Source organism: Ambystoma mexicanum, chromosome 6p (assembly GCF_040938575.1).
Source record: "Ambystoma mexicanum isolate Mex_15411 chromosome 6p, UKY_AmexF1_1, whole genome shotgun sequence".
Taxonomy (NCBI): domain Eukaryota; kingdom Metazoa; phylum Chordata; class Amphibia; order Caudata; family Ambystomatidae; genus Ambystoma; species Ambystoma mexicanum.
The window spans coordinates 584,773,298-584,799,065 of record NC_090935.1 but is presented as its reverse complement, the minus strand read 5'-3'; the positions used below and the strand labels follow the sequence as shown (position 1 = coordinate 584,799,065).

Sequence of the window (25,768 nt, the reverse complement as noted above, 5' to 3'; positions counted from 1 at the left end):
GGATATATCACTAAGGCTCACACAACTGAGCTCAAGAGCAGCCGGCCTGGACGGCATATCAAATAAGATGTTAAAGGAAAATGAGTGTGCGGATTTCATTCTGGTCCTCTTTCAACAGATCCTGCGAGAGAGTAATACCTGCATCTTTGGAACTATCAGCGCTTCTTTCCATTTTCAAAAAGGGGGACTGTACGAACCCCAGGAACTAGACCATTATCTCTTTTGGACTCTATTGTTAAAATCTTGTTAAGATCTAAAGTGGGCACTGAGTACTGGCATTTTGGACATACGCCAGACAGCCTTCATGAAGGGGGTGGGCACCTTTCTCGATCTGTTCCTACTTAATCTACTGAAAGCCCGGGCTTTGGAGACGAAGGGGAATGTAAACCTTGGCTTTATAGACCTCGAGCAAGTGTTCGACGCTGTGAACAGAGAGCGACTGTGGACAAAACAGAATTGCCCGGAAGACCTATTAGAAGCAATCCAAGAATTGTATACAAATACAGCAATTGGGATAATTGTTTTGAAAGGGGGTAGACACCACAGAAAAGATCTCGACAACAAAGGGCATTAAACAGGGTTGTGCCTTAGCCCCCTTTTTATTTGTCCTATATATGGCGGACATGCAAACCTCACAGGAAAATAGAATGGCTTTTCCACCAAAATTGGAAGGAGCAGAACTTCCATGGGTCTTGTATGCAGATGTTGTCTTTATTGATCAGACGGCAATAGGGTTACAGAGGAGAATCAAGGAATTTAAAAAATACCTGGACGAAAACAAAATGAAAATCAACATTGAAAAATCCATGATTCTTATAATGCAAACAATGGGTAAAAGGCAGAAAATCCCTTTTTACCTGGACAATTGAAAATCTGGCCCTAAAAATGGGGTATACCACGATTTATCTTGGAGTCAAGGTAAACAAAAACAGTAATGAACAAGCTCAACTGAATTTTTAAGGAAAGAATTGTCAAATTAAATGATCAAGGAAGATCATTGCATCGGAGATATGGCGTATACTCTATAATACTGATCATAATATTCTGGAAACAAAAGGGAACGCCTATCTTTGTACATGGAGCTGAGACCCTCTTAAATTTACCATGGGAAGCATGGGTAAAATTCGAGGGGTATTTCTGGAGGAAAATTTTCAGACTACCGAAAATGGTAGCAATCGGGCACGAATTGAGGTTGCAATCCATGGCCTCAATAGTACTCTGGAAAACAATCTCCCTATTCTGGAAATGTATCCTCAAAAAACCATCAATCCCGTTTGAAATCCTGGTAGCTCACCCGAACATCGAGGACAAATTCCTCAGAGCATGTAAGCAAAAATGTCTTGACCAACTACAGCATAATAACATCTACCTAGAAATGCTTAAAACAAATCCTGAAAAGGCAGAGATGCCTAAAAGAGACTGGCTAGAAACGGATACATTAAAGGCTGAGAATGGATGCTCTCCATTGTATGGGAAACGAGAGCTCTGAATCATTTCCCATCATATATTACAAAATTTCCATCTCCCCACTACAGAGATATGTTGATGCGATGTCGACTGAACCTATTACCATCAAAGGAAGTGAAATTTCTAAGGAAACAGATAAGTGAACAAGAGACTCTCTGCCGCTTTTGTAAAAATGGGGAAAGGATGGAATCAACCAGGCATTTGGCGTTATGTCAAAATTTAAGAAAATATCTGAAGGTGATGCCCACAAGAATGGAGCACAGTACAGTAGAGGAGTGATGGGAACGATTATTGACGGTCGATGGATGTACTGATGCTAGTGGAGCAGATATACATAGAAATAAGGAAAGATGATGACCTGACCTCTAAAGTGGAGGATGAAGGAGGAATGTAAAGGACTCTAAGAAGCTCTCTCCTGTACTGTTCTCCTCCTTGTAGATGGAAAGGATCATTACATGTAACATTTTGGTAAAGGTTGACAATTTGTAATACAATTTAAAAAAATAGTATTTTCTGAGGTAAATTTTATTTTTGGACCTTTTTATACCTTCCAAGACCTAGTTATCGGACATTCAGTGCAAACTTGATCTCTAGATGTCAAATGTACAAAAGTACATTGTTGGCCCATAGCTGGTGTACATTTAGATTATGCTTGTTGACTGTGCCATATCAAACCATTAATAGATTGCAAAAAGTAGGTGCAGAGCCTTTTCTAGTACACCCCCCCCCCCCCCAATTGATATGTTGGTGAATATTTAGCTTAGGCTGCAATTATGAATACATTCGGAACCACTTTGACCCGGGGGTATCTTGGTGCTGGGGTAGCAGACGGTGAGGGGCACAAAGAGAATCCCTAGGGGGAAGGGGAAATATGACCACTCCCCTAAGACATGTCTTGGTGCTCTCCTAAATGCTGGATCTGTTATGGCACGCAGGCAGTAGAGTAGAGAATTGCATTGGATGGAAGCGGCCAGAGAAGGCCTCCTCCACCGCACCATGCGAATAGTAGTCTAGACAAAGCAGATTAGTTTGCAATGGCTGATTAGCCAAACCAAGCTGTCTTGATGGAACAGGGGGTGGCTCTTGGTGGTTGCCTTGAAAGTAATCTTCAATAATTCAATCCTTGAAGTGCACTATATTGTACATTTTTAATTCAATGTAATTTTTCCCCCTTTCAGTTTCGACCAAAAACTGTCAAGGCAAGGTTGGTCATGAGTAGCAGCATGGTTGCTGGGGCTGTTGGATGCTAGTGATAGTTTTCAGTTTGGGCGGGTCATAACATAATGCCCATCAACATGATCGAGCAATTCAGCGCAATTCATTTCCAACTGCAGTAGCTTCCTGTCAGTATCTATCCCTAATGGGAAGCAATGCGACCTTCAATTTGTTGTATAATGACGTGGCCATTTTTCAGGACATCGAGCGCACTGCCAGTCGGATCTACCCATACTATTTAACATCTTGACAGAACATATTTGATCAGTTTGTCACACAGATGAAGAGATCCTGTTTTGTAGTAACCTCTGTGATCGATGCATAAGGTTTAAAGATCTGTCTCTACAGGTAGCCGATATAGGCTCTGTAGTACTGGGGTGATGTGGGTGAATTGAGACCCCCTGCCAAACATGCAGCCGAATTCCAGATGCTGCTGCAAGAAATTGGGCTGAGCGCAGTATAAATATCCATTAACATGAGATGGCCAGAACCACATCAGTTGCCAACTTGCAGTTGTACAGAGACTAGGTGATCTTAAGTCATAGATTCTTAACCAAAGGAACAGGCCCGCTTCCCACAACAGGAGTCCACAAAGATCTCATGTCAGTGGCCCACTGCATGACATCAGTCTTCTCTGCATCGAGTTTCAGCCCGTTGGCATTCTTCCAACAGCCCACACCAGATAGGCAAGTTGTAAAATGTGATGCCAGTCATCGGTTCACAACAGTTAATCTGCATAAATATTAAAGCGTAATGGAGAAATATCCAAACCCCACAGGTGAAGGTTTAAGGGGCAGAAGAAAAGGGGAAAGTATCTGATAGTCTTAACCAGACCACCAATGCCAATTTCTTCCAGGTGGAGATGCAGAATAAGATTGTCTATTGTGTTGAATACCGCAGAAAAGTCTAACAAGATGAGCAGACCCACTCATCCCTGATCCACAACCATTGTGGGATGATGAATGCCACGGAACCCAACTGGATAGTATCTAGAATGTTGAAGCTGGTGAACTGCTTCCAGTGCCTTCATTAAATGGAATTGGCAAGAGTTCCCAGTTGAAGGAAGACTGCCTATAGCCATGGACTCCTACAGTTGAAGTAGTTATCGCCCAAGAGTAGATTTCTATTGCTTCAGTTCTGAACCAAGGCCATTGGACACTGGGCTTAGTTGTTGGGAAGAATATCAATGGCAGCCGAGTGTCAATGGCAGCCAGTAGCGCCTGTCAGCAGAGCATCCAGCTGGACAGCATCTGCAAAGCGCATATATAGTTCATTGATTTTAGAACCACGTTCTGTGCCTCCAAATACCTCATCAGAAAGAATTTGGTGCTTTACAACAATGTATGGTCTGTAGATATATTGCCTTTAGGTTTTCACCCTCAGCACGTGCTAAGCAGACTGTTCTTCTGTATCTGCCTAGCTAGTGGCCTGCTGAGCCCTTCTGCATCCCTGTAACATCTAGCCTTTACTGGGACAGAACAATGTCTCGCTATTTAGTATTTCTAGCTCTTTCAATACACTCCTTGTAACATGAGTTTCTGGGATCAGCTTCCCTCTGAGAACGTTAATGACTCTCCCCCCGCACTCTGTTTCTGATGTGGTCGTTGTGCCTGCCCCTGGAGGAGTTCTTCACAAATTCGTAGCATTGACATAAATTACTACCATTAATCTATGCAATGAAGAGCCTCCATGTTCAGATGCTGCACCAGTGCCCAGTCATACTTTTCACCTTTGTTTTGTTGAAGCCCGATTTACTGGCGTTTTTCATTTCAGTACTATCCTTTGCTTCCTGCTCGTTTACTTCATGAAAGTAATGCCTCTATTGTAATAGCATGACAAGAATTGGCAAACATCCTGCCTGAGGGGATACACTATCAAATTGCAATACATTGTGTTTGTGACTATTGTAAATGCTACCAAGTTGAGTATACTGTACTATGGTTAATCAAAAAGATGGGGACATAAGGAATGGTTGCTGTCCACACCATAAAACATAATTTACACCAAAGGCAGATGTGCTCACATAATGAACTGTTACGATTTGTTCATGGTTCTGTGCCATCAAATGGTTGGAACTGCCTTCGGAACACGTGGAGCCTGCACTTATGAGCCTATCTATAGGTTTTCAATAGGAACCTTTCTTCAACTAATTGTCAAATTCCTTAGTTTGCTTGGAAACCACTATTCCTCTTTTTTAAGCTAGTGCAGACCACTGCTGCTTTTGGTGGGCTTATGTTGTGTACAGACTGGTCGCACGATGACCAATATTGGCATTTCCATCCTTCAACAAAGTACATGGTGTCTGTAATCTGGGATGACTTTGTATCGACGAATAAAACAATCTAGGAATCGGACCATGGGTCCCAAAACCTAATCCATCCGTGAGGAGGATTTTCACTACAGATTAAATCGCAACAATCTCTCCCCTTCACACCAGAATTTTTAGTTTTATTCCATTTCAAGTGTTCGTGTGCTCTTGCTCCTCACGTCCATGACAATCCTGCTGCACTGATTGGCAGCTTTCAATGCCAAATATTGAGCCTGTCCAGTGTTGGATTTAGGGCATCGTCATACACTAATCTCTGGGCAAATGCTAGTGTTAAGGTAAATTTGAATAAGATTCACACCGCTGTAAGCACAGTATAGTCCCTGCTTTAGTGCACCTGTCCATATCAGTTTGTGACCAGTGCACCAGTCTACTGCCTGGTTTTATAATTGTTTTTGACAATTATTCACCCCTCGCTGGCCTCCCATTCAGGGGAAAACTTTCATAGGGGTTGAGAAACTCCCTTTCCAATGATCATTGAGGTTCGGGGTCACTTTCTCTGGAGCTGCTGCTTTCACAAGTGTCTGAATTTGAAACACCCTCCTTCTACCCCATGCCCCTTGTGTATTATGTGCAATTTTGCTCCTGAAGGGAACCAACCTGTCCAACTGTATACCCCTGATTTCACCTACACAGCTAAATGGATGACCCAGTAGTGCACAGGAAGCTATTACGTCCTGTTCGAATTAAGTGATCTTAATGTGTATTCATAACTAGGAGCTAAGAAATAATTGCCAAAGCATTTTTTTCTTCCTTTATAAAAAAAAAACCTCCCATTAGCAATTACATTTGTACTCCCTAAATTATTTATTCCCAAATTTAAGAAACTAAGAAATACTCCCACTTCCAAATCCTATCTGGCGCACTGAGTAGAACGTGTTTCCTTGATCACATTTGCTAGCAAAGCTTTTCACCAGCCCATACAACAAATCTCCATTTCTGACATAGCTCAATTGTCCAAATAGTATGTTCTGGCCTTTAAATGGTACATTCCAAGGTGAAATGATTACTATTTCTCAACTTGCTTTTTGTCTGTAATTTTGACCATATATTGTGTGGGAGCAACCTTGTCCATTGAATGAACCAGCCCACCAAATGTCTGATGGTCTCCCTTGAATCTGGTTAACTTTCTCTGCAATCTCCGAACAATCCATGCTCTAATTGGAGATAACTGTAGGCTTCAAACCCTTAAACTATTATAGCCTTAGAAGAGGGTTGTATACTTGGTCATATTTGCTACTTTCCAAATGGCACACCACTGCATGACCTACAAAATATTCAATGTAATCTTTGAGGGGATGGGACAACTGGAAGCACCACCCCCTTTGTCCAAACCATACGATCAACAGATCGTTGATGCACCTGGCACTGCTTTGCTAGCCTTGGGAAAGATTGAGATGGCAGTTTATTCTCTCGCCCCCAAATACTCTTTATTTAATCGCTACTAAATAGTCTTTGTGAGGCAGTATTTTCAGGCTCAAAGGGGCTGAGGAGGACTCTTGTGTAACAGACTTTTTGACTGGGCCACCTGGGCTTTTGTCAGATTTGTCAGCACACTAGTCCAATACGCTAGGCTCTGGCTGAGAGGTGGATATTTGCATTTGGTGCAGGAGAGAAATGCTACCCTGCAGCCTGATTGGGACGTCCACGTTTTGAGGGTGTTCTTGTAACAAAAGAATTGAAACACATTACCCTTGCCTTACTCGCAAGTTTATCACTAAAACAAGCATATGAGCCCGTAGGACAAAATACAAAAAGCACAGGTATCTACCATTTAGATACCTGAGTTGAGGAATATTACAAATCGTATAGTGGAATTTGCAGGCTCCTGTGTAAAACCGCCTAAAACATGGCACAAACGGGGCTCCCAATGTACTAGCCCACTCATTAGCGAGTAGATTGGATTGGATTGGCAATATTGTACATGGTACTAATACCTTTCTGAGTATAGGGACGTTTTGAAACATATATTTGACATTAACTGCAAACAAGCCCTGCAGTAAGTGATAAATACGTTCACTGTTCATGGGTGGCAGAATTGCAGCAAATTTGAAATCCGTTTATGGTGACATGCAACATTTCACAGAACGCACTGGTAAATGGTCACCCTAGGGCAAGTGCGTTTCTTAGGAAATGCATGTGAACTCGACCCTGCACGTCTAGTGGGAATTTTATATAATGGGCACGGCCTGATCAAATAAGACGGACAACTGTGGAGGTTGTACTAACAAAAGGTCTAAGCCTTTTTAAAGGCCATGGGTGTATATTATTGCTATTTTAGAAGAGATGTCGGGTCAGGTCAAAGTACAAGCGCAATTAGGCTTAGTAATGTGAGACAGCCTAAATAAATAACCCTACATTCGTTGAGCTTAGTACATTTCACAGTTCCCTTATCGGGTGGTGGTCTGTAGGGAGATGCATAGGGGCTCAATGCTTCGTACACATCCAAGTACTGGTGGTTGTCGCTCTATCCCAAGGAATTGTTCTGCATAGTCAAAGGGGACAATGTGTTGTAAAATCTCCCCATGACGCCCAGTCGAGAGGCTGTTATTTCTCTGCCACTGCTGCGTCCCAGCATTTTGCCCACCACATGGTGATTGCCGTGCCTTCAGGTTGCTTGCATAGCTGGGCGATAGTAATTTTAGCTGCATTGAGAAGATGGTTAATCGAGTCTGCCGTCCCACCGCCTGTTTTGCCCAGTAGCCCAATCCCTGGGTGCCAAGGTATTGTTAATCCCATGATTAATCTAACCTGGTCCACACCTCCCTCCAGAATTGCATTGACTTTGGGCTAGACCAGAGCATGGAATAGTGATCCCATCCCAACAAAGTGGTGACTGCCCGGATTGCCTTTGTTCAAGATTTCTGGGGTGACCTAACACGTATAGCCTACTCTCACTGCCCCTTTATTTGTAACACATTGTGCATATAGGACCGTATCCGCTCAATTCCTCCAGCTCAAGTTCTCTCCCTAGGTCCCTTTCCCACTTAATCATAAGGAAAGGAGACGTACATCCCTGACCCGAGAGGGTAACTCACACGGCACCTGGACGGGTGACACTGGAAAGACTAACACAGGCGGCGCGCACGTTGACTGAGTCAACTACCCAGACAATCCCACCAACACCTCGCCCGCCCTTAGTTACCGCCAGGTACCACAGTGGTATGGAATTGACGAGATATTGGCAATCACCACACTACCTGAGAGGTTGACATTGGCAGGTGCACTGGCCACAGGGGGCCAGAGGAGTAAGGAACCTTATACCAGTCGGACCCAGATCTGGACAGAGCCGCATCGGGGGAGACCACGCAATCCTAGCGCCTCAACTCGGGATAGAGACGCAAACTAACCAACACTACTAACAATTTCCCTTTCTGCATCCACCTCTCAAACTCTAAACCAAGCACAACCAAACCTACAGCACAACAAACCGTAAAAACTTCACTACACTGCAACAACAAAACAAAAACATAGTCTTGCGCAACAGTACACAATGACTACCGGCCGCAACACCCCAGGCCCAGCCAACGGACCCACCAAGCTGAGGCTGCCAACAGCACATCACTGCTCTCTTGCACTTTTCCAGCTTCATCCCACTAACTCATCCTCCCCTCCTTTTTTCAGAACCGCCGGAGCGCCAGGGGACCACTCCGGTGGTGATAGTGCGCGGTAATTCTTGGTTGGGGTGATTGTTCTCTAGGAGCTTGTCTAGGATCGAGGTTTTCCCCCTCGGGCCGTGGAAGTTAATGTGTGCTCCAAGTTCTCTGCTACCTTGCTTTCTTATGTTGGGCATAACAGAATCTTTAGGTTTCTGGGATTTGGAATTTAATTTTGCATTCAGTGTTGTCCCATTGGAAAATCCTTATTTTGCCTCAATTCCATCCCCCCCCTCACGCTAATTATTGAACCTGGGTGGAGGTGAAATCAGGGTTATTCCATACCGGGGTGAGGGGTCCTAATGATCCCTTATGACCCCAGCGGCTTGTCTCCCTCTTCCAGCACTGGACTGGCGATCGGCCTGGTGTCCAGGGCACTGCGAGATGTTGGGAGGTGTGGTAGGGTGGATAGAGGGGTCGCACACCAATACTTTGTTTCCACTGGGGCTGGTTGGTGGTAGCCTGCCATGTGACTGCGTGTGATTGTTCCTCCAGACTTATCTAGACATCTGAGACCCCAAGGCCGCCCACAGCCACTCCCTTGAGCATTACTCTTAATGCTTTGTTTTTTCCTGCCCCATACATTATTCAATATATCCTTTTGTAACTTTTGGAGCTCTCCTGCGTGCATGGTTACTGGTAACGCTAGGCACTGGTAATCTCAGGACAGTTAATTTTCACTGCTGCAATTATCCCCAGCCATGATACCTCTTGTTTGTGCCAATGCTCCAGGTCACCTAATAGGTTTCAGAGCAGTTTGGGAAGTTGGCACGGTACACTGTTCTTTGTTGACCCCCAACCCCCAAGTAGGTCATTTGGCCCAGGGATGCTCCTAAGATTTGTTAGCACTTCCGGGTAATGTTTATTCCCAAGACCCTCAAGCTTTTCGTAATTCACCCCAAAGCATCCTCAAATGCCGACCTCCTGCCAGGGTGCCTCCCGTGAGCTCTCAATTTGCATTGGGGCAAGGACGACATCCGCATAAATGGAGACCTTCTACGGTTTTTCACCAATTGTAGACCCTGCATGTCTCAGATTCTAGATGTAAATGGTTCCATAGAGGGTGAATATTGGGGTTGGTGGTGGTGGTGGTGGTGGTGGTGGGGGGGGGGCAGTTTGACTCGTACCTCGCGAGATGAGAAGCTTAGCGATTTTGATAGTTAGCCATGACCCATTCTGGCTGAACCCAAAGTGAGTTAGTATCTTCTGTGTATATAAGCCCAGTCTAGTAGATCATTCTTTGTTGGCGTCGAGTGAGATCACAGCCGTTTCTACTACTTTCATTCTTGATGCACATTCTAAGGTGCGCCTGATATCTTTGTTAGTGCGACCCAGGATGAATCCCGTTTGGTAGGGGAGGATCCTAGCAAGTCTGGTTGCCAGGATCTTAGAAATTATCTTTGTATCGTTATTCATTAACGTGATGGGATGCACAGTTCTCGTTCTCTGGGTCTTTATCTGGTTTGGGGATGAGTATTGAGGGATTCTTCCATAGATGGGGTAGTAGCTAAGAGTTGGAGCGTAGCGAGCTGGGGGACTAGGATGTGAGCGTAGAGACTCTAGAACCTCGCCGAAATGTATGGCTTACTTCACTTCACCCAGGGTTATCGGGAGTTCGAGGTTCTAGCTGAGTTGGATCAAACCCTCCTGGGGAAGTGGCTAGGTAGTTGGCTTGCAGCGATTCATCGGTCTCCCTATCATTGCATCGCTATGATGGTTTATCATTCCGCTCCTTTTGTCATTCTCTGAGGTCAGTAAAGACCAGTGTTTAACTCTTGGTGTGAGAATGTGGGGGATATTTTTAAATTTGTGTACTAATAGACTGTTCGCTTTGTTACTATTTATGCAATGGAACTGTTTGGCGTATGCAAGTTCCTGCACTGATTGTCTGCTAGGTGCGTTTCCAGGGCAGAATTTGCCTCTGAGCTCTCTCTACCTGTTAGCAGACTGGTTTGATTTTCAGTGCCCCTTCCATAGCCGCTACCCTCTCCTTCAACCTACACTGCTGCAGTTGTCCAGCCTTTTTTTTTTTCTTTTTTTTTGTGCTGTAGCACATCTTAACATTCCCTTGATCACTGGCTTCATGGTGTCCCAGATTACTGCTTCCAAGCACCCCAGAGGAGTTTACCCCAAAGTAACAAGTGAGGGCGTTGTATTTTTCCTCATTACATCCTACAATAATGAGTCTTGCATCTTCGGTGCCATTGTGGTGGCCTTGGGAGATTGCACACCCTAACCCGGGCATGATCTGAACCCTAGGATGTATCTGAACCTCTTACAGGCAGGGGAATTGCTAGCTGGACATTAAGATTAAGTCTATCCTAGAGACATCTCGGCTAGTGCCACTCCCCCTCTTTTCCTCCGCGACGGTAGCAAAGTAGCATTTGTTGAATCGCCCAAAGGTAATGAGCTGCTCCTCCGCTAGGTTTTTCCTGCAAGCAGGCTACGTTGGCAGGAAGCTCTAATCTGCGCTTCACTTTTTTTTTTTTTTAATTCCCTGGTAAATTAAGGCCATGCACAGGTTAGGTTATCATGCAAAGTTCCCTAGTCGAGTATCACAATTGTTTGTACCATTCCATCCTGTTCCATTGGCGGAAGACAAAGCACCCAATGTTGTTCCTCCACCTGTGTTGCTGCTTCGGCTTTGACACCGCAACTAGAATAACCTCAACCTCCTCCACAACGAATGTCTAGCCTCTGAGAACAGCACACAACTCAGGGCAACCAGCTCAGAACCCGACAACCAACCTTATGCACAAGCAGTGCCATTTGATTCACACACAGCAGTTGCTTCAGTAGTGCTGGTTGGAATTTAACTCGCAGCCCCTGATCGCTGTCCCTCCATTAGGTGCGTAAGTTCTGTTTCAGAGGTCCACCTGTCCATTACTGGGGTGCATGCTGCTATTCCAATCGAAGCACCTGCGGTGGCTGCTGGAGTTCAGATTAGGTAGTTCTTTAGGCTTGTTCCCGCAGTCTAGCACTTCTCTTATTCCCTTGTGGTGGACCTTTAGCCTTCTTTTGTCCGACTGCATCCAGGACTGCATAACCTTATTTTTGATGGGTCCTCTCTAGGTGCCGTACCATCCTTGCTGTTTGCTCCCTCCCGGTTCAGTAACTTTTCGGCCTTTCATTGTGCATAGTTGCCATCGCTTAACCTCCAGGTTGAACAGCAGTGCGGTAGGGAAGCCCCAGTGGTAAAGCATCGTCTTAAAGGCTTCCTTTTCAGCAACGTGGCTGCTGTGAGGCCCTGATATAGGGAGATTTGAGGCATCTCTAAATTAGATCCGCCTAGAGTTCCTGGCTTCCTACATTGTCTCGTCCTTGACGCTGTAGAAGGACTCCAGACAGGATGTCTGGAGTGGTTGGCACCTGGTTCGATGCCCCCCGTCCAACTATCTGGGAGTGTTAAGATGAACCGGAAGAGGTCAAGGGTGAAGTAGCTCTGCGTCTGTGATGGAGTTTGGGATTCCATGTAGTCAAACGTTGACGCGGCGGGAGCGGTTTGCGGAGTATAATTGCTTTGTTTTCAGCTTCACATCTAGCTGAAAGCATGGTGATTCTGTCTCCACTCCCTCGCCAATCTCAAGATTGGCATAGCATGGATTCCATCTCTGCTGTTCTACTTTCCACCTCTTCCATGAGTTTGTCTAGGTCCGAGATTATTTTCATGAGCTCTTCCGTGCCTCCTGATATTCCTTGGTCATTGTTGCTAGGAGGACCTGCAGGTCTGTCTTGGTAACCCCTTGGATTGGCAGCGGGATGTCTCTTCCTTGTGACATTGCTTTGGTTCGCTCTCACTTTCTCTCTGATAGTGGCAAAAAGCATAGATGTCAACTGTTTGTTTTAGGGGGTTTTTGCCATCTCTCCCTTTGAGTCCAGAGAGGAGCTCTTTTGATCATATGGCTCTGAGCAGTCAAGTGCGCCCATCGCAAAGGCCTTGACTACCTTGTGATGGGATAGGCCAGGTGGCGCCTGCAACAGCATTGCCCTTTGTTCCTACTTTTCCTACGTGTTTCCGTATTGTCGGCCACTTATATGGGGACCTGTTGAACCAGGGGAAGGCCCCTAGTGTATTGCTAGTCCCCCTCCGTCACGGGTGGGCAGTGGCATCTGGCCAGAACCTTGGTGAGTACCCACAGTCCTGCCCCTTTGTTGCAATTGCAGAGTGTAGGCAGTCCCCACAACAGTGACGTTAGAAGAGATTACCTTGTTATAAAAGTCCAGGACCCAGCCTCCTCACCAGCCCCAGGGTCCATGAATCATGTTCGTAGTGTGGCAGATACTCCTCATTAGCCTGCTGGGAGAATGGCGTTGGGAAGGCACTCGGTGCCACCTCTGAAGGCTTCTTATGTGCCAGGACCTGAAGCTGCTTATTGATTAAGGTTGTTCTCCAGCCATCTGAGCGGGACGGCGAGACCATGGCTCGACCCAGATGAGGGCCTCTGCTTCGCCTCCCGATGTGGGCGAGTCATATTCCCCCACAGAGCGTGGGGGCCACCGCTGCATGCAAGGCCACTTCAGGAGGATTCTGCAGCGGGTTGCCGTTCAAGGGGTTGCAAGCACTTTCCTGGGGCCTCATCTGTCCATGGCTCTGTAAGCGAAAGCCCTGGCCGCCATCTTGGATTTCACAGGGCAGCACTGTCTTTCTGCCGCAATCCAATTCTCTGTCGGGCGCAAAGCTCTGTAGTCGGGCATTTGAGGACTATTTGCTCTTGCCAAGCTGGGCTCCACGCCTTCCACTCCCCCGCCACCACCCCCCCTTCAGCCTGGTGAGCTTTTCCACATAAAACTGCTTATGGTATCTACTGATTAACCAAGACCACAATGTTTCAAAAACACTTAATTCATATTTGTTAAACTTAAGTTGGCATCCCAACAGTCCAAAGTTGGACATGGTGCCTCGCACAGATTTAATTCAATCTGCATTTATAAACCAATTTTAATAGAACTCAAATGTAAGATTCTAACAAATGGAAATGCAAATAAAATCTCATTGTAAAGTATCTCGGATCTGCGGTAATCTGCATCTAGATCCTAGCTGGTATTCTATCCATTGCTGCTGTATGCCAGATTCTTAGCCACCATTCCTGGGCTTCTGGCGCCTGTCCAATTGTGGGCTATTGTAACGCAGGCTGCAGCTAAAAAAAGTATACGCTTTTAATCTTTTTTACTATTTCCTGCAGCCAAGATTTCATGTGAGAGAAGCTTTTCCAAAGAATGTAATTGGGGTACAGCTCCGCCAGATGTGTAATTGGGTACCAGAAGCTTTGGGTACCAGAAGCTTGTTTGCATCTTCAGCATGTCGGGGAGGCTATGGGGAACCTCCTACTCGGAACAAGAGACTGCCTTGGCCTTTCAGGAATTCTATTCAGTTCTGTGGTTTAGCTCTTCCTGTTATTCATTGAAGACTTTCTACACCCTGCGAGTCTGTGCTGAGTTGGTGGCGCCTGTCATTATGTTGTGATCTCTTGAAATGACTGGTCTTTTCTGTACACTTTCGATTTCTAAATTCAAGGTCCTGATTTGAAAAACAATGGCAAACGGATTCCCTCCTTGACTTTAAACCTTTGTGGTTTTGTAGTCTTTTCAAAATGGCTCCTTATCAAATTGAACCGTTTTTTGTTCTGACTTAATGTGTTAATGTATTCAGACTGAATATGTGAATGCAGCCGAATTCGTTCTGATTACATATTTTATTTTCTATTGGAACGGCATAGCATGTAGAACATGTGCCTTGCTAACGATCGTGCTCCTTCTAAATGACTTCTTGGTGTGCTGCTCATGATGGGAATTTTAACAGCAGTTTCATTTGAAAGAACACATTGAAATAAAACGATGCTCAGCAGAGGTGTTGGCTTTTTAAAATGGCGCTTGTAATCATTGAAAAGTGATTGTGGTTGCAACATGTTACCACTATTAATTGGTGATTAGTTCAGTTCACCCCAATGGTTGTAAGGTGTTCAGAACCTGATTACATGCAATACATGACAAAACCAACTCCCAAAGAGGGTGTCTTTGCATGGATGCCCCAGACTTTGTAATGGCTCAATCGCTATACCTCGCATTTATTGCTAGACATGTAGAAAATCCAGCATGAGGATCCCAGCCACTGCACAAATATTTAACAATGTCTCCATTGATCAGTGTGAATTCTAAGTGGGTATTCTGAAGGCTCCAACTTTCCTCCTCCTGTTCCGACAATCCTAGAAACATTTGCAACGGCCAAGCTGAGATGTGAAGCTGACCCATGTTCCTTCCAAGAAGGGAATGCTTTGAGAGATGGAACCACTCCTAACGCTTGCTAGGTTCACAGGAACCTGGAACACAAGTCGATCTGAATACCAACATAATCATGCCTTCCTTTACATCCTCCTGAACATCAAATAGACCTTGTTGGAAAAGGGGGGTGGGGTGGGGAGAATCCTAAAATTGCCTTAAGGCATTTAGCAGAGCATCCACGCTTCATGCTGGATCTGTAGCAAAATACCTATAACCTCATGCAACCAAGGTCCATTTCTGGTGTCGCAAAAGGAACGTTTCCCTCTTGGAAACGCTGACTGAATGGGTAGCTCCATTCATTGGTTCTAGCTTATCAGTTGGATTATGTCCACTGCCCATTGACTTCAGGGTCTCCGAGTCTCACCCCAACCTACTTCACGACCATCGGTCTATACATATTGTGGCGGTGCATCCAGTGACTCAATTTCCCCAAATGTCCCGGTTTGAGTCAACGATCAGTTGTTTCTTTGGCAGTGTAGCTGTCTTGTGATTGTAAATTCCAATGAGTGATATGGATTCATATGGAATGTACCCCAAAGTACAATAGTCTCCTTTACTCCTGCACGGTTAGCCATACGCTTGTGTGCTACATGGAGTATTTGACGGGCTCACCTGCTCCCTTGTGTGATGCCTTGATCCTCATTCTGACACGTCATTAGGTTCTTTTTTTTATCAAGAATCCAATATCTTAGACTTTGATGGGTCTCATTTGTGTATTGGTCTTGTGATTTCTATCCTTTACTGACAAAGAACCTGCTGCTGGTGCAACACTCTTTGGACCCTCCCAGGGCAGTGTTGAGCCCAAGGGAGCTCTGGATTGAAAATATTGAAAACAGATTTTTGGTGCTTCTGGAAAGGTCAGGCCTCAGTTTGCACTCTCCACTAGCCATTGCGTAGTGGTGCATTTCTCTTGAAGCAGGAAGCAAGCGACTTGTTATGCCTGGCTAGTAGCTTGCCACTTGAAAATGTTAGCCCTATAAATCCTGTAACTATCTTTTTTCTTTTTTTCTTAATCAGTGGATATGGCCAGTAGTCCATCTTAAACACACTTTTGGACGTAGTGGTTGCGTTACTTAAAAGCAGGATCTGATGCCTTGACGTCAAGGTAGCTGATTTGTGATTAATTGACCTGTAGAGCAATTAACATCTGCAAAAAAGTAGTCTTAGGATTTATACTATGCTTGGTGCCATTTGTATGGCCTCTGGAACTGAAAGGGGGAAAGTTTGTGGGGAGACTGATAAATGCAAAATCTATGATGTGCTCAAAATGTAGTCATAGGCGCCCCGCGAGAACAAACATGACCTGTTGACCTGTGCTTTGGGAAGTTACCCAATCGAGAGTTCACAGCCACACTTTAGCTCACTGTACCTTCACAGATGGGGGAAATTACCATTTGCATTTCAGTGTTTGTCCCGCCCACATGGACAGTCTAGCACCAAAATGATATGGCAATTCCCTTCTGAACAAGGTACCAACAGCAACCCCATACACGTGTTTCAGCCTTATAGGGCATCAGGGAGGTGGAGCTGTGCCTCGGAGGACAGTGAGCAAGGGGTCCACGTCTGGATGCCCATGGCAAACGTGGGTGACTAGACCGAAGGCCCTTGAAATAATCAAAACAGTCGTGGGCGCCCCTCTGCGAGAGAGAACATGGCCCATTGACCTGAGGGGGGAAAACATCAGTCTGTCAGTCGCATATCGGGTTGCTGTTGGTACTCTTGTTCAGAAGGGAATTACCATTGCATATCTGTCCGCATCGCCCACATCCGAAATGCTAAGGATGTCCCATTTGTGTAAGGTACAGTGAGCTAAAGTGTGGCTGCAGACTCTCGTGGATACCTTCCCGAAGAACAGGTCAATGGGCTGTTATTGCAGAGGGCGCACAATTTTTATTTTCAGTAAAACGGGTTCTACATTTTTTTTTTCACAGGGTATTTTGGCCCGTTTGGATGCTGGGGAAACTGTTATCGGCGATGGAGGTTTTGTCTTCGCTCTTGAGAAAAGGGGTTATGTGAAAGCTGGACCTTGGACACCAGAAGCTGCTGTGGAACACCCAGAAGCAGGTTAGTTTTAAAGGGGTACTTGCTACTGCAGAGGTTGGAGTTTTGGGTTGAAATGCCATTGACCCAGACCACGCACTATGGTGATTGGCGTCTGTTTGCTACCCCACACTACTGCAATTGGCAAGATTATATTTTGTATGCAGTGGATTTGGAGTCGATGCCACGGCCCACCTAGCCTCTTTAAACTAAGTGGTGTTGATCAGATTGACCATTATCTTTTCTTTCACATGTGGTGGTTTACACTGCCGACTAGTGTTAATAGTACCACTGGGTTAGTGTATGCCTGATTCCACATGACACAATTTTAAAGACCACTATTCTACATTTTTGTGGATTTGCACCTCCTTTGCATGGTCTTCAGTTTAAGTGGGTCAAATGGGGGTAGAATTCAAGATTGTTGCTCTTGGTCATGTAGGCCGAAAGTACCCCGAACTGCTGCAGGAGGTTGAGCTTCATGGTTTGGTTCTACGCAGGAGGCCTCCTTAGCCTGTAGTGCTAGGATCCCTTCTCTGGGCTGTGGTATCTACATTCTGTTGTAGAGGTGCATGTTCGGTTTTCTATTTGAGGGGAGGGATAGTGGGGAAACTGCGATTGGCTTGTTGGCTTGTTGGCTTGTTGGTTTGTGTGTAGTGTTTGATTGTGGGGACTTGTGAAGGGTAGCAGGGCGGGTTCGGGGGGGGGGGCGAGACAACTTGGTGTGTGTATTTTTGCCTCAGAACTTTCACACCCCAAGTGAGTGACAAATGCTGTTTTGAGGGTGGACAGTGACCTTTGTATGCCTTGCTCACATTTCACAACATTAGGCTTTTACGCCCTGTGGTGACTTGCGTGTGACCGGTTAGATGGAGTGGTACATTCAGTGCGCCAAAGCTTGGTATGTTGACCAACTTGACTCATTGTGGTGTGATTTCATGGAGTGGCGCTGGAATGGCACTTCATAATTTATATGCTGTGGGTCTTTGCTGCAGGAGGAATGGTTTTAGTCCATTTGCTTTTGAGAATACTTTGGCAGGCTATCTCTAGCCCAACAGATATAGTAGCTCAACCTGGTGCTAATCCGAGTAAGCATCATAAAGGAGAATCTGGATAAGTTGGCAGGGACACATGCTTCTGATATGAACGGCTATTATGTCACATGCCTCTGTGTAACATTGTGTTACTCCTAGCATACCCACTTCCACACACTGTTTTTGGAATACAGCGTCACCCTCCAGACGTCATCCAGTGTTGACCAATTTCCAGGCTTCATCTGTAGGCAGTGGTCGTCCTCGTAAATTGCTAAACAATTTTGTGTTTTTCATATTGACGGTAAAAGGGGTTTGATGGGTGTGGGTATACTTTGGTAGGAATGCACAATCCAGCACTGCAGTTCACACCGTGTGCTAACCTGCCTCTCTCAGCTGGTCTGTTTCACATTGGTTTCAAGCAGCCGACTGGGTACATGGGTGCTTCTCTGCTACAATATTGCAAACTCCATTTGTAGCTTGGATAGCACATGGAGTCGTAATAGACCTCTGCACAAATGGAACCAAGCACGCAGGATTAGTGATGGCCGTTTCCTAACCTAGTTGGTTGGTCATGGTCACCCCTGGTTTCTCGCAGTTAATCGTGAACTGGCACTTTAAACACTGCCTATGTCTCCATACATTTTCTTTTCCCATCCTCTTCCATGATGTCTGTCGCACAACGTGCCAGAACCTGCTAGCATCCATCCTGCTCCCACTGAGTCTGCTCATGTAATATTCCAGCCCCTGGTTTAAAGAACCTTTGGACGGTATGCTGCGTAACACATACGCCAATAATGTTGCATCTTTCTCCACACAAAGGACATTTGGTCGCAAGGCCCACCATGCTGCACGCTCTACCTGGTGAAGCGCCGCTGATGGCTTTCAATTCGCATGTTTGTGCGCCTGCTGCAATATTGGTACATTCTGAGCCTGTGGTCATGTAGCCCACTCAATTCACCCCTATACGAAGTGTTAGGAACAATGCCACCCCCACCGCCCCTCTGACCCAATACTAAATGTGAGTAAACCCATGTACTACACACCTGCTGTACCAGTCCTTTAGCTCATAACCTACCCTAAAGGTCCCTGTCATCTGTTGCCCCACCTGACCTGCTCCTTCAGCATTGCTATATTGGATTGGCCAGTATTCGCGTTGTCCTGGAACTTGGGGGATTTTGGTTAATGAGCCCTTTAGATTTGAAACTGCCTGATAAGCCGTAACGAACTTTACTTGTGCTTTGTGCTGCTGTGAATAATTGTGAGCCTTCTTTCAGTGCGACAGCTGCACCGGGAGTTTCTTAGAGCCGGATCTAATGTTATGCAAACCTTCACATTTTACGCAAGCGAGGATAAGCTGGAGAACAGGGGCAACTACGTGTCAGCCAAAATTTCTGTAAGTGCTCCACGGGAAACCATGTTATCATCTGGTGGGGATAACATCATGCATGTTACTGATTGGGGCGGGTGGGCAGAGGGAGGGTCTGTTACTGACTAATTTAATTGGTTTGGCCTCTGGGCAGCGGCTTGATGCATAATTTGTGGCTTGGCACAAGTCCTAGACTTGTAGATGGTTTGGTTTTTCCCTTGTGTTGTGTGCTAAACAACTAAGTTATCTGCATCCTTACTTTGCTGAAGTCGCAAGACAGCAGAAATAAGGTCCCAAAAATGCAAACTCACCTTGTGCTTTATGAAGCTACTTTTTTGCCTCTGGGACCTTATTTCTTGCCACGAAGTCTAGGATTTACCAATGCTGGAGGATCATTTCGACGTTATGTTACTGTGTTAACATTTGAGCTATTTGCAGTCTGTAAAAGCAAGGTGTGCTATAGCTGATGACTGGGCAAGTCTTCCAACCGCATGGGGAGAGTGGGAAGGCCAGGATTGGTCAGCCATGGTCTCCTGGGGTGCAAGCTACTGTCAAGCCCGCAATTGAGTGACTATTGGGTTTCTTTCCTTCCAGGGAAGGAAAGTCAACGAAGCTGCCTGCGACCTTGCGAGGGAAGTGGCGGAGGAAGGCGATGCATTGGTTGCTGGAGGAGTCAGCCAAACGCCGTCTTACTTGAGCTGCAAGAGCGAGGCTGATGTGAAGGCAATTTTCCGGCAGCAGCTAGAGGTTTTCACTAGTAAAAAGGTGGATTTCTTAATCGCAGAGGTAAGTGTCCTTCGCTTGTCCTATAAATGCAGCACCAGTTCCCTTTCCACGAGCTCTGAAGTTGTCTGCATTGCCCTTTTCTCTTGGCAGTATTTTGAACATGTAGAGGAAGCTGCATGGGCAGTTGAAGTGCTGAAGGAGTCTGGGCTACCGGTGGCGGCTACCATGTGCATTGGACCAGAGGGGGATATGAACGGTGTCCTGCCTGGGGAGTGTGCAGTTAGACTGGCAAAAGCTGGTGAGTTAGGCTGGTGTCTACCTCTACAGATTTAAATGGCCAAGAGACTTTCTTTTTGGCTTCTTGTGTATGTTTTTGGTGCTATAGCCTTGATCTGCAGGCAGCGTGGGTGAGGATGGTTCCTTGTGTATGTAGAAACTGGTTGCAAATTACAAAGATGTTGGTAGATGAATGTGGGAAAGTTGGGGTGCAGCCACATGATGCTGCCCTAAACTGGGGTCAGATTTGGAGGTGTGTGTGTGTGTGTGTGTGTGTGTGTGTGTGTGTGTGTGTGTGTGTGGGGGGGGATTGGGTGTGGAGTGATTCAAATACTGGAACTAATGTAGTGAGAATAAAATATAACCTTTCTGGAAGTAGGATGGTTGAGACAAGTAAACCGATGAGACAAGACGGGCAGAGTCTGCAGGCAGAATGTATGTTTGTATTGTAGAAATTGAATGATAAATTGGGGTGTGTTGCAGTTTCTGCTTAGTCGTATTTGATGGGTACATTTCTGTGTACATGGTTATTGCATTGGCTAAGAACTTCTTGCATTGCTGATTTAGAATGCCCCCCTGCTGGAGTGCCATCAGGACTGTCTGACCTGGGCAGCGTGCGCCAATGGCCTCTCTCAATGGAGCACTGGGTATCGCATGCCCTGTGATGGTATGCGCCTGACAATACCCCTATATGCTTCAATGGGCTCTCGCCTGCCAAACCTTCACCTGCCCTAGGATACAAGGTTTAGAGCCATGCCATCCTTCATTGAGCTCGAGTCTTCTTCCTGAAGTGGCCACTAGGGGCCCTCCCGTATTGGTGCTGGAAGTTGTACAGATGCAACAATGTCGTTTTGTTTTTTTACCTCAGGTGCTGCAATTGTTGGGGTGAACTGCCATTTTGACCCAACATTTTCCCTTAAAACGGTGGCCCTAATGAAGCAGGGTTTGGAAGCTGCCAACGTGAAGGCTCATCTCATGGTACAGCCGCTCGCTTACCACACGCCCGACTGTGGCAAACAGGGGTTCATTGATTTACCGGAATTTCCCTTTGGTAAGATTTTCCCAAGCCCCAAGTGTGAATTGCGTTTTCCTTTGCACGTTCTCTTAATGCTGGTTTATTAACCTGTGTAGTATCCGTCTGCATTGAAACAGCAAATGGTGTGTTCTCCCTTTTGCTACATGTGTACGCCACCTGTGGAAAGCCTTGCAAATTGAACGTGCCATTGTACACAGGATGCAGAGATTGATAACAGAATCCGCAGACTTGGTGGTACTTCAGATGGTACATAGTGTTTAGTGAACCAGTTTATTTCTGGTCTGTAAGGCAACGTCGCTTGGGGGTGGATGCGTTTTTATGATCGTGTGCCCCCAGTAATGCCACGAGTTAAACCTGCCCACGCTGGCTGCAACATTGTGCCCTTATTTCCATGCAATAACATACTCACTTTGACTTTAAGCCATGGCATTAATGGGTTATTTGCAAAACCATTTTCCTGCCTTCTGTTTTACTGGTTGCCACCTAGTATTCCCTTTTACCCCCACCACTTTAGTCCTTCACCCTACACTATAGTTATCCACACAAGCAAGTTGTCTGCACTCTGGACGCCATGCCACACGATGGCCCACCCCTGCCACTGTACCGCAGCATTTCACTGACCCAAATCTTCTTTCAGCCATTGTTGTACAGTCGGGTTTGACCCCACAAAAACTGTGTACTCCTTGCAGCCCTCTCATTGGCTAGACGTGAGCCCAACATGCTCGATGGGTGTAGACATACAGCTGTGGCCGATTGCAATAGCTTAGCACGTGTGTTGGCCATTTTGCAGAAAAAAGGGCTGGTGCGCTCTCTACTACTGGCCTTGGTTCTAACAAAGGGCAACAGCTCTACACGCACCTAGCTCATATTAATACTCTAAAATGTCCCAAGCGTGAATGTGGGGGCAGGAGAGGCAACTGGCAAAGCAACTGGCAATCTGTCTTTTGGAGGGGAGATGGGCTCAGAATGCAGTCCAGGAAATATTAATGGTCACTGCATCTTTCCTGAACCAACAAATCTACCTAATCTAAATATGGGGAATCATTTAAAATGGGGTTCCTAATGTGAGGCAATGCAGTTGCAACCGAACTGCGGTTGTAAACTTTTTGCCAACATTGTTGCAAGATGTTGATATTTTAAATGTGGTTTTTGATGCATGTTTGCAGCTAACGGTTCAGATGTAGTCTTGACGTGTGAAGGTGTTTCGGGCAGATGGCTGCAGTCGGCACCCTCTTTGTATCCCTGCTTGAAATGACTACATGCTGAATATCCATTTACTCTAGCCTTGGGGGGTTTCTGGAAAGAATGGACACTGATGTGGCGTTATTTATTGCAGGCCTGGAGCCGAGGATTGTTACTAGGTGGGACATTCAGAAGTATGCACGGGAGGCCTATGAACTTGGTGTCCGGTATATCGGTGGCTGCTGTGGTTTTGAACCCTACCACATCCGAGCAATAGCAGAAGAGCTGGCACCAGAAAGGGGGTTTTTGCCACAAGGATCTGAAAAACACGGCAGCTGGGGCAGTGGTCTGGAAATGCACACTAAACCCTGGGTTCGGGCAAGGTATAGTAGAACTTCATTTAACTTTGTCATTTTAAAATGGTACTTGTCCAACTTTTATCGAGCATTGTTTTTCATTGATTTTGATCGAGTTAGGGTTACCTGTGAAACATCCAACTGAGGGTCAGACACCACGCCGGGCAGGAGGGGGAGGGAGGGATATCTCATCTGCAGGTGCCGCTCTGCAAAGGCCTCCCTGCCCCTCAATCTTGAGCCATTTCTCCTGATGTTCCGACAGCGGCTGAAGACCTTCCTTTTCACCTCTGCTGTCTCACCGTACACTGCTGACCTGCCTGCTGCGCTGCCTGGCCACCCGCTGAGTCTCATTGGCTATAGGGTTCCTACATGACCAGTTGCCCCTGCACTGCCACCAGGCCTACTGCACACGTAGGGGCTATAACCCTACAGCCTCCTTGCACTTACCCAGAGCCTCGCTGCTCTTACTTGAGCAACGCTGCCTTGATTGCACTGCCCCTTCCCCTCTCCCTCCCGCACTTTGCGTTATCGCACTTGCATGGACTGAATGACGAGGCCTAATAAGATCGTTTGTTTTCTTCTCCCTTGTCGCGCCTAGAAACGCGTGTGCAAGCGCCTTATAAATGACCTATCCTAGTGCTGCTAAATACTGCAGCAGGTATCTTCACTAAATTATCCCTTTGGGAGGGCAGTGCTGGTAGCTGTGTAGTATAGTGTGCGGTGTCGCCCACTTCTTGACTTCAATGATTGAGGCAATTCTATACCCACTACATTTATTCCAGGAATAAACCGCCAACATCACATCTGTATGGCCAGAAGCGTTCAAGCGCTCAACCTGTTACTAAATTAGCTATCAAAGCAAGATTGCCCCATGGAAAACGTGTACCTATAGGCACTAATCGGCAATCCTACTCTACTTTCGCCACAGTACTTCTAGCCCCATTTCTCCTTTCCAGTACAGAGACACCCCAACATTTACTACCTTCTCCCCGCAGTATGAATTGCCACTTCAGGAAACTACTAGCTAGTAATGGTGTGTTGCTCCCATGGCAGTTGCCTTTAACCTTGTATCTAATTAATTGGTTGTTCCTGGCAACAGCCAGGGCACTGCCTGCTGCAGCAATCTCCCCCTATATGTTTCTCCTAGAACTAACTAGTACAGGAATTTTCAAGCTCCTATACATATTCCCTCCATGGCCTGGTTACTGATGTGCTATTCGGTTCTTTTGGCATGAACTAAGCCTTGACTAAGCAGCAGACAGTCACGCAAGTGGGGCCTGATGGGTGTCTCTAATGGGTGCATCATAATCATTGCAATCGATTTATAATGCGCTTCGTACCCGGAGTGGTTTCTAAGACCGGGATTCGAATGTGTTGCACTGTTTTATTGCTTCCAAGACAAACGCATCGCCCTTGAGCTATCCTTCCTGTTTCCTTTCTTGGGTACACCTCAGACTCTGGTCAAGGCTCGGGGTTGCCACTACTGCAAGCTCTTCTACAGAACCCAGGATGCTAGTGATGGGGTGATGCTCTAGGATGAACCACCTTTACTATTCTATGCCAACAGTTAATTGGTAGATCAGGAATCATTTGTCAGCAGGCAGGCTTAACTCTTGTTGCCAGTCTGGTGTAAACCAGCTGGGCAAGAGTGCCAGAGCCACTGTTGTGAACAGCAGGCACGATTACTGTGCAAAAGACATGGGATGTAACATTTTTCTGGGGACCTGAAGCCCCTAATGGCAGTATTTGGCAATTACTTCACAGGAGGGCTTTACATTTTAATTTGTATTTCTTTTTTAGGGCAAGAAAGGATTACTGGGAGAAACTGGCGCCAGCTTCAGGCAGGCCATACTGCCCGTCTATGTCCAGGCCAGATGCCTGGGGAGTGACCAAAGGAGCAGCGGAGCTGATGCAGCAGAAGGAAGCCACCACTGAGCAGCAACTCAAGGAGCTCTTTGCAAAGCAGAAATTGTGAAGCGTGGCCTGAGCTGAGCTAGTGCAAGCGTTCCTTGCTTCCTGTAGGAGTTCAAATGTTCCACACGCTCGTTAATTCGTTATTCTGTGTTCCTTACCTGGTCAAAATAAACCTTTTGCAAATAAAATCCACTGGCTAATGTTATCCAACATGGGAGACAACATACAGAAACCGGTGTGAGCCGGTAAGTGCAAAAGGGAATGTAATCTACAGCTGAAAGTCAGGCCGGAATATGTGAAGGATACCTCCTTCAGGTCCGAGCTCCTATGCTGAAGTTCCCACGGTCGCTCTCGGAACTCCCAACCCCTTGCATTCGCATGGCACCAAGCACGCAAGGTGCCACAGACCCCTATGGTGCTGCAACAGCGCAGTCCTAAAATACTGCATGTACTTGGCTTCCATTTTAGTGAGTTGTGTGGGGGTTTCCCTGTGGTTGGCGATAGCGCTGTGTATAGTAAACACTTAATTGCTACTAAGGATGATTTCCTCACAAACCTATTGCTATGTTGCGAAATAGTCAGCACTCATGATTGCAGTGGATATCTAAGCTATCTCAAGCCCTTGGACAGGATGGATCCACGGTTCCTCGAGCACAAATGTGCATTAATAGTTAATTGGTGACAGTGCACTTTTATCTGCTTGAGTTGGTACCCCCAATGAAGATGCCCTTATTAATCTTTCCTTGCCTAAAAGCATCAACTTGCTACTGGGTTGGAGAAAAGGCCACCTACTGGCCCACCTGTTGCAAGTGACAACAGCTGGTGAGCAGGACCTGGTACACAAGACGAGCCCCCCCGTACTTGGAAGGAATCTATAGACGCCACGCGCAAGTAACGA

General features: G+C 46.1%; 1 protein-coding gene across 1 annotated transcript in view; it reads left to right on the top strand.

The window, feature by feature from the left end:
- LOC138511624 (betaine--homocysteine S-methyltransferase 1) overlaps nucleotides 1-25,058 on the top strand; it is a 30,763-nt gene extending 5,705 nt beyond the window's left edge. Inside the window, exons 2-8 of the mRNA XM_069627417.1 lie at nucleotides 16,875-17,007; nucleotides 19,289-19,407; nucleotides 19,975-20,166; nucleotides 20,257-20,404; nucleotides 21,251-21,433; nucleotides 22,755-22,983; nucleotides 24,757-25,058. Of these exons, the coding sequence (XP_069483518.1) occupies nucleotides 16,875-17,007; nucleotides 19,289-19,407; nucleotides 19,975-20,166; nucleotides 20,257-20,404; nucleotides 21,251-21,433; nucleotides 22,755-22,983; nucleotides 24,757-24,931 (1,179 nt within the window). The 3' untranslated portion in view covers nucleotides 24,932-25,058. The remainder of the gene's footprint in view (nucleotides 1-16,874; nucleotides 17,008-19,288; nucleotides 19,408-19,974; nucleotides 20,167-20,256; nucleotides 20,405-21,250; nucleotides 21,434-22,754; nucleotides 22,984-24,756) is intronic.
- The last annotated feature ends 710 nt before the right edge of the window (nucleotides 25,059-25,768 follow it).